The 8,703-nt window shown below is 47.2% G+C and overlaps 3 protein-coding genes across 3 annotated transcripts; all 3 read right to left on the bottom strand.

Moving 5' to 3' along the window:
- Positions 1-509: 509 nt before the first annotated feature.
- GGS25DRAFT_501328 (uncharacterized protein) lies at positions 510-2,108 on the bottom strand. Its single transcript, XM_049261915.1, has one exon. It carries the CDS (start codon positions 1,452-1,454, stop codon positions 1,206-1,208), a length of 249 nt encoding a protein of 82 aa, XP_049115113.1. The 5' UTR covers positions 1,455-2,108; the 3' UTR covers positions 510-1,205.
- A 2,463-nt stretch (positions 2,109-4,571) lies between these two features.
- GGS25DRAFT_533531 (carbohydrate esterase family 1 protein) lies at positions 4,572-6,044 on the bottom strand (the record flags this gene model as incomplete). The annotated part of the gene is made up of 1 exon (XM_049265681.1): positions 4,572-6,044. The coding sequence occupies one exon, from the start codon at positions 6,042-6,044 to the stop codon at positions 4,698-4,700; it is 1,347 nt and encodes a 448-aa protein (XP_049115112.1). The 3' UTR covers positions 4,572-4,697.
- A 974-nt stretch (positions 6,045-7,018) lies between these two features.
- GGS25DRAFT_533529 (uncharacterized protein) lies at positions 7,019-8,365 on the bottom strand. Its single transcript, XM_049265680.1, has 2 exons — positions 8,060-8,365; positions 7,019-7,926 (listed from the first exon to the last, which is right to left on the bottom strand). The coding sequence occupies exons 1-2, from the start codon at positions 8,093-8,095 to the stop codon at positions 7,204-7,206; spliced, it is 759 nt and encodes a 252-aa protein (XP_049115111.1). The 5' UTR covers positions 8,096-8,365; the 3' UTR covers positions 7,019-7,203.
- Between the last annotated feature and the right edge of the window lie 338 nt (positions 8,366-8,703).

The raw sequence follows: 8,703 nt of genomic DNA, 5'->3' as shown, positions 1-8,703 counted from the left end.
GAAGAAGAAAAAATGTATCAGCGTGGAGGTCATAGTGAACTTATATATATACTTGGTACGAGTGCGGAGGATTCAATTCTCATGTTACAAGAAGGCAAGAAAGATGAGAATATGTGAAAGACATCTACTGAGAAATATATATAGAACATATTCTAAGCTGCTTGCTACTGACTATGAGTCAATGGTTGACTCAATAGTGTTAACATTATCTACCTGGAAGTTGTAGCAGGTTAATATTCAATAAACCATGGTTCGTAGCTACTTGGGGTAGGTATAACTACTAGGTATAGACCTAGGGTACCCTAGATGCCTTACGGAACGATGCATTGAGAAAAGCGACTGATTATGAATTTACCTAACCCATCGTGTATTAATAGCTTCTATCACGAATTCGCAACAGGCTTGGTATGTACAGTTTATGGGCTATACTACATAACTGCTAGACTGAACAACATCAGGGGAGCTAACAATTGGCATCTTGGCTTGACAACTAAGATAACTAAAGTCACTAGGCAATCACATGCACTTTGAAGTCAGTGAAAAACTGATAGATAGGTATGTAGGTAGTCTTTTTTGTAATATGCATATATGTTCCAGTATCTGTGGAATAAGTACCTATGCTTGACTCTTCTCACCCAGTAGGTAAAAGTCAGCCTGCTAAATAATATAATTCTTACAGACCTGATATTCTTCCAAATGGTACCTAAACCCATTCCTACGATGCATTTCGATATGCATGCAATCAAATCCATTAACTCCAATCCCTGAACGGGAAACGCCAGTGTCAAGAGACAGCCCAAAACGTTAAGCAAGCGACCAGATACTCATGTATTCCACCATGATCCAAAATATATGTTGTATTGCTTAGACCTCAAGTGCTGCTATGTATATACCCAGGTATGATATATTTTCGTATATCCCCACATGGAAAGGGCCATATCTGGGGTTGCGCGATCGGAGAGGCTGATTGAGTGATTCGCCGGTCATTGCGCCAGTTGCAGTACTTAGTAGCTCGCAAGGTACCAACAGGGTAAGGTGAGGTAAGGTATTCGCCAATTATCAATTTCAAAAGGGGGTATCATTTCCAATTATCCAATTACCGGTACGTCATGGTACCAGCAACATGTCCACATTCTCCCAAGTCATTCCAGGACAGATATCTACCATTAGGTAGACACAGCTCTGCCTGGATAAAACAAATCGACTTAGCGGGTACCCCATCTCCAACTTGAACTCGACGGCGGTTGTGTGGGATGTGTGCTAGAGTCGCTGCGGTCGCTATCCATGGAGCGTTTCTCAGGCTGAGGAGAGGGCGAACGGCGCAAGTACGTCGATGTGTATGTGGTGGGTGTGGAGGTAGAGGCAGATTGAGGCTCCGGTGAAGTTTGGCGAGTCTGGAATGACTTATAGATTTGTTTGCACAGGTGTGCGGACATGGTGTAAGTGGGCGACATGTTGATGTGGGTGTTGGTGTAGGGTCGCGTGACCTTGATTTATTGCAGGTATAGTCGTTTGAAAAAGACACAGCAGAAGCGTTGTCAAACGTCTAAAGTGGTGACACGAATAGGTATAAACAGGTCTATAGTCGATATGAACGAGCACTTAAGCAGGCTGTAACTCTCTGGTAAGGCAACTCGACTCGGGGTCTATGGCTTATAAGGCTGGAAGGTCGATAACCTCGAAGGGTAGATACTAGCGTAGATATCTTAGGTGTAGGTAGGTAGATTGATAGATAGAGAATGGGGGTTTGGTTTATAATGATATGGAAGACTAGAAAAGAAAAGAGAAAGATATGGAAATGGGTGGGAGAGAGGGGAGTTTTATTTGCCTGTTAAGTAACCAAATAGTTTGAATAATAGATACAAATCCTGGACTCAAGAGATTATCCTGAAATAGAACAGTCACAGACAGAAAAGATAGTATAGGTAACCTACTTAATGTTGGAAAGAAAAAGATCCCTGATATAGGAATACGTATACTGTCGACTCACGCATTAATACATTGCATTCCATGTTCCCACCTGGCGTTTTGAGGTTTAGTTTTTATTTTTATTGTGGAATGGATAAATGGGACATCTGGATTGATGGATGTCCAAGACTCCAAGGTGTGGTTCCCCTAAAAAGCTTTGAAAGTTGCCACCAAATTCTCACTTTTAATTGATCTTATCTGTATTACCTGGGTACTACTACGCCGTACTAGTACTCAAGTTGGGAAAAGGGGCAGGCATTTACACTGCAAGGGTACCTACTAGGTAGGTAGGTGCCTATCTAGGTAGTTAGGCGCTGGTAGGCAGCACTAGAACCCACCCTCCCATGCACCTACCTACATCCATAGCAGTGATAGCACAGCTACACACAGCAGCTGGGCTTCTTTAATCGGCTATCCCCGCTTCTCATCATGTCACCCACACCCTTAAAACAGTTACTGTGTTTATTATAAGCCAATCATATATTTTCTAATCAACATTACCAAGCATTTAACGAATCTTATGTGACCTTGAACGGGTATACGCAACTGTAAGTGAGCTGATCTGGATCATACGACCGTACCACCTGGAACTATCTTTTCCGTACCTACCAACTTCGTATCCCATACATATGTATTTATGTATGTATGTGGTAGCGGCTTACATAACAGGTTCTCATTCGGTGAATCTCAAAAGTTCATCTTTGCCCTGACAATATTGATGTTGCGCGATTCTTTCTATAAATTAGCAAACAACTTTACACTTCAATGTTTTACTGTAGTACATAACTAAATGTATCTAACCGTTTCCAAGTAGTTATATACATGTACTACTACAGATAGTATGTACAATACATCCATGATGCACTACATTACCTAGTAAACATACGTGTACCTGACATGTACTAAAGATTGGCACAGATCCACCTTCACCAACTCATGCGGGTTACGGTTCCTCCCTACACGTATACAGGCTATAGTATGCATGCACGTATCCGTACTATGATATGCAAGAGCCGCAACTTGGCCGCTTACATGGGAATGTAGGATTACGGGACGCTCTTCTCGAAGTCTGGATTGAATTACAGATGTGCATACTAAGATTATCGTTTGTAGATACAGTAAACCTTGGCCATAACGATTCGGTAGACAACGATATTTTTGTATAACGATATAATTTTGGGAACATTGCAATTTTGTATGGGAAATAACGATATTTTAACCTTAGCGATATATCGTTAATTTTTTGACCGCCACCACCAAGATCGTTATGGACCATGTGTAAAAAACCGTTTATTTTGATAAATTTTTGGTGGAATAAGTGGAATTTTGCGTTTGGTAGCCAATTGGACTGTCCTTTTTTCAGGTAAATCTAATCACCGCCACGATATCTAATCGCCGAAAAATTGGCTTACTGCATAATATCTTTTAAATATGAAAGGAATTTAAAAGAACAATATTAGGTAAGTACCTTTTCTAATAAAATGGCAGTAAAGGTACAACGGAAGTACACGGACCATGACAGTGGGTCCATCTCTACATAACGATACCTCTCTATAACGAATTAAGAGTGGTGTTTTTTCCATATCGTTATGGCCAAGGTTTACTGTACTACTAGTGGTACAAAGGTATACATCGGTAGTTTACCAATCTACAAGCCAATGTCGATGAAATCGGTACAATTATAACCCCGTAAGTTATTGCGTGTCCCAATTTGCCCGAATTTGCCGATGTGACTTTAAGACGTCATTCCGTACTAAAGTGAAGATATACTAACTAGCATTGCCTTAGTCCTTTTATATCTTTTAAAGTTTACATAATAATAGAAGATGTTTCAGTTCGAGGGTGAGTCAGATGGCCAGATCTCTAGGACTACGTTGGTAATAATTGAACCTTGTATTGCACCTAGATCATAGATGTAACCGATTTATCATGAAACTTACCAAGCACGCCTAGAATCTTAAGGAAGATCCAATATCTCCGTTTCTTAGGTCACGCTGTTAAGTCTTTCCCCAAAGGAGGATAACTCTATCTCCGTCAGCCCTACGTCCCCAGATTGTTGCATCACCTATATCAGATCAGGGACACGAGAACGGATTTCGAGCTAGCACGGTGAAATACCACGACTACCTTAGTACTGACATAGTAACATCTATTTCAATTTACGGATAATTTGCAAATTATATACCAAGGTACGTAATGTAAATGTACTATGCCTACCTGGTGCCATGTACTACATAGTTCAATACCTACCTAGTATTGATAAACAGGTACGGGCCGCACCCGAATGCAGATACCCTCAACTTCCGTATCAAGCTTCCTTGTCGGCATGTATGTACATCCTGTGCATCCTGTGCATCCTGACATGATCCTGTACATACATACAATGTACATCAATGATAAACCGTCGATGTTTGCTAGCGTGGTGTGATCGTCATCTGGGAAAAGGAAAAACCTGACGACCAACACGTGCTTCAAGCCCGATATTTCATCTAGTGGCAAGCCAGCGAGCGGTGAGAAGATCTTGAACGCATATGGTGGACTGGGAATATCCTCGTAAGAAGATCTACAATCTCTACCTTCTAGGTAGGTAGTACTGATTATTCATCTAGCCGCAAAGGGCGCTTTCAATTCGATACGATTGTATTATGTGTATTACATTGTACGTAAATATGTACATACAGAATTGGTTTATCTAGAATCAAGATTATGTAGGTATGTATACCAGATAGCTATTGCTTCTGCCGCCCCGTCTTCGTTGTGTACGGTAATGGCTTCCACAAGGCATTCACCCCAAACCACCACAGCTCATCCTGCCAGGTATTCCAGTAGTGGCCCCCCCAGGGCGAGATGCGGTTGAGGAACGGGATGTCAACGGAGGCCAAGGCGGCCTGCAGGTCGCGGCCCGAGTCGAAGACGAAGTCGTATAGCCCGTACGCAACGAAGACACCCTTCTCCGCCAACGCGGGATTGGCCGCGACCGCAGCGGCGTCGATGTACGGGTCCGAGGTGGCGGGCGAGAACATGCCGAAGTAGGTGAAGTAGTCGGTGGCGTTGATGTACATCTCGTACGTGAGGCGGCCGCCCATGGAGAGGCCGGCGAAGGCGCGGCAGCTGGGGTCGTCGCAGACGTCGGGAATGTTTGCCGCCACCCAGGGGAAGAGGTACTTCTGGTAGTTCTCGCGCACGAACGGCGACGGCGGGATCGTCGCGTTGTCCGACTTGTTCCCCATGATGTACCGCGGCAGGCTGTCGTCCAGATTGTAGAACGACGGCATCACCACCACCGTCGGCTCGATGTGGCCCGCCGCGATCAGGTTGTCCATGATGTGCGACATCCGCCCCTGGTTCTCCCAGTCGTTGCCGTTGCCGTACGCTCCGTGCGAGAGGTACAGCAGCGGCCACGTCTTCCCTGGCACCTTGCCGTAGTCGGCCGGCAGGTACAGCGCGAAGTGGTGCACGTCGGGCGCCGGGTGGATCGAGCCCGGAGACGTGTAGTTGACCGACTTGATAGTTCCGCGGAACTCGGCCGGCGCCGGTAGGGCGTAGTCGAAGTTGGCGCTGATGTCATCAGTGCCCTGGAACCGGTCGTCGTACGGTACCTGGAAACTGGACGACACCTGGTCTCCTTGCACGTTCTGGAAAGGCGGCAGGTCCGGGTCGATGACCAGCTGGCCCGTGTCGATGCTGCAGTTTGGTGCGTAGTTGCAGTCGATCAGGTACGCGTAGCTGTAGATCCCCGAGGGCAGAGGGGTCGTGTAGGTCCACAGGCCTTCGCCGTCGCTCTTCATCTCATACGGCCACTCATAGTTTTCATCCGGAGTTCCGAAGCTGACGTAAATGTCGCCGGCTTGGTAGTCATGCGGATCGTACCAAGCGCGGGTGTCTAGCGTGGTATGTAGGTGATCGGAGAACGGGTAGATACCACCGCCGATGAGCACGCGGCTCGCCGTCTTGTTCGTGTACTTGAAGTCCACCTCGTACCCTGTGGGTCCTTGGTGCGTCTTCCGTACCGTCACTGAGGCGTGAGCTCCCAGGGAGCCCAGCGCCAGCAGGCCGAAGAGTTTACGACAGAACATCGTAAAATAGTCTTTGGGGAACGTGTGTGTTAGAAGGATACCAAGCAGTCGGGGTTTTTTTTCTTCTCCTCACTCTACCCTCTTTATACCCAACGCTTTTCTGTAGTGTTGAGGGTCTTGAGACTTGGCACGGACGAAGATCGTACCGAACGGATAACCCGGTCTTCTGCTTCAAGGGGAAAAATATTGTATAAGAAATTTAGAACAATGCCGGTTCTTGATCCGTGGAAGACCGACTGGCCCCCTGATACGGAGAGACGATCATGATGTCCAACTACGCCGGAGCTGCGCCGAGATACTCCAACTGCTAGCCTAATACGTATCGATATCTCGGCTGAATGGCCTGTGAGGACTTAGCCTTGAGGGGCATCGCAATCATCGCGCTCCCTGCGATGCCACCTTGCTAGGCCAAGATCCAAGCTCTACCCCAGCTTTCCCCGCATTGCTTCTCCATAAACTGCCCGGCGATATTTGGGGTTACGGGTATACTTAGGAACGGTGAAGGGGGAGCCCTCGTGGCGGGGATGCTTCGTTAGATACCTAGGTAAGTTGTTGTTATCTATGTGTTATATAGGTAGACATGCTATTGAAAGGCAGCACAGCGCATTATAACTCGACTTCTCTGGTCTTGAAAATCTTGTTTTCGATGTCCGAGTTCGGGGCAACGGTCCTGGGTTATCTAAATGACGGCAATGGCATTCTATTGCCTACATAGCCCTATTAATCCCCTCTACGTATGCCTGATATTATTAGTGTGTAAGTACTAGGTATGAGGTTGGTATGTTCCAATGTTGTTCAAACGGGTGATTATGAGATTATGAATGACGAGGTTCTTGTAAAGCTGCCAAGAACTCAGGGAGGAGGCAAGTACGAAAACATATTCCCTCCAACAAGTTCTACATCACCGAAGATCCAATGAAAAGAAAGGAAATGTACAAAGTAGGTAATTTTTCAGAGGTTGGTGGCTGATGAAAAATTTCCGAATGAAACGGGAGAAAGCCACTGGACTGTATGCGGGGAGCCGTTGCAGTCAGCCGCATCACACACCGGCTATAGACCCATAAGGTCAGATTGGACGATGCACGATATATGTGGTATTACACAATATTGAAGTCCATATACCTATGATAGACCTAAACACCCCTTTCCCCTACCCTTCCTAAAGATTAGGATCATACCCGCCCGTCTTCTCAATACTCCTCTTCCACGCCGGCCTCTCCAGAATCCTATCCCGCCACGCCTTCACGCGCGGGTACTGCGCAATATCCAGCCACCCGCACCTCACCGCCCAGTCCACATACCACATCATCGAGAAATCCACCCTCGTCGGGTTTTTCGTGCCCATGAACCACTCGCGCTCCTTCCCCTCCCCCTCCCCCTCCCCCTCCTTCTTCTCCGGCAGCGCCAGCTCCCCGTCCAGATACGTCATCACCAGCCTGATCTCGCCGTCCACAAACGCGCTGTCCAGCATCCCCCCGATCGCGACGACGACCCAGCGCAGCAGGAAAGGCGCCTGCCTGGCCATGCGCCCGAACACGGCCTTGAGCAGCAGCGGCGTGTGCAGCGTCGTGCTGCCGACGCTCATCAGCTGCTCCTCGCGCGCGAGGTCGTCGCGGTGCTCCGCGTCCGCGTCCGACGAGCACGACGGCAGCCGGAACGGCCTCCCCTCCTCGTCGTAGTGGTGCAGGAGCCACAGCGTGATGGCGCTGCGCTCGCTGAGCACGCGCCCCGACGGCGTCACGAGCGTCGGCGCCTTGCCGAGCGCGTGCACGGCGCGCAGGGCCGCGGGCGCGCGGCCCGAGGCGTCGCGGAGGTGCGTCACGAGCTCGTACTCGATCCCGAGTTCTTCGAGGGGCCAGAGGATTAGTTGGGATTGCGAGTCCTGTTTGGGTTTTTTGGTCGGTTAGTTAGTTCTTGGTTTTTTTTTTTTTTTTTTTTTTTTTACCGTTTGTTGCGCTGACGTTTCTTATGTCTTCTCCTTCGCTGTGTGTGGTAGGTAGGTAGGTAGGACTTACTTTTAGGTGATGCAACGTGAGTTTGCCGGGAGCCATGTTTGTTAGGTACCTGTTGGGTACGTAGGTATGTAGGTATGTATGTATGTACGTAGAATCTTAGATAATATCGCTACTAGGTATGACAAAACGACGACGAAGATGAAAGACAAGAAATATTCATTCACACATCAATAAGCAAAAGTCTAAGATCGAGGCGGTAGGTATTTGTTATATATAAGGGACAATACCGCAAGTTTCATACGATACGATCAATATGTAGGTAGACAAGGGGCCTAACCTAACCTAACCTGGAGCGTTTGATAACCGTCTAGGTAGCATGGGTGGGATAAATAAATAAATGTTAGCCCTCCGCTTACTTACCTCCGGTAGGATCCCCCCCCTATTAGGCTGCCATATGATTAACACGTTGGTAAGACGGGTTGGTTGCCCTGCGGCCCCCAGGCTCTTCAACCTCTCAGCGCAGTGAAAGCTATCTACATCTCTTACGTAGTTAGTAGGTAAGTATATGTTTCTCGACTCGTATTTGTCATGCGCAATACATATAGGTGTGTGTTCTCGAGAATACGAATTCTTGATTTGTCACATCTTCTCGGCCTTGAGTTACACAATAATGCTATGATAGCTAGGTACCATGTAGCACTCGA

Source organism: Hypoxylon fragiforme (genome assembly GCF_022984875.1).
Source record: "Hypoxylon fragiforme strain CBS 206.31 chromosome Unknown GGS25scaffold_7, whole genome shotgun sequence".
Lineage (NCBI taxonomy): Eukaryota > Fungi > Ascomycota > Sordariomycetes > Xylariales > Hypoxylaceae > Hypoxylon > Hypoxylon fragiforme.
The sequence above is the reverse complement of the archived record's forward strand: the minus strand, read 5'-3'. Positions and strand labels throughout refer to the sequence as shown.

Coding starts and splice junctions, on each gene's coding strand:
- GGS25DRAFT_501328 (XM_049261915.1), bottom strand. CDS start 1,454: ATGTCGCCCACTTACACCATGTCCGCACACCTGTGCAAACAAATCTAT.
- GGS25DRAFT_533529 (XM_049265680.1), bottom strand. CDS start 8,095: ATGGCTCCCGGCAAACTCACGTTGCATCACCTAAAA. Junction 7,927..8,059: donor TCACGTTGCATCACCTAAAA/GTAAGTCCTACC, acceptor AAACCCAAACAG/GACTCGCAATCCCAACTAAT.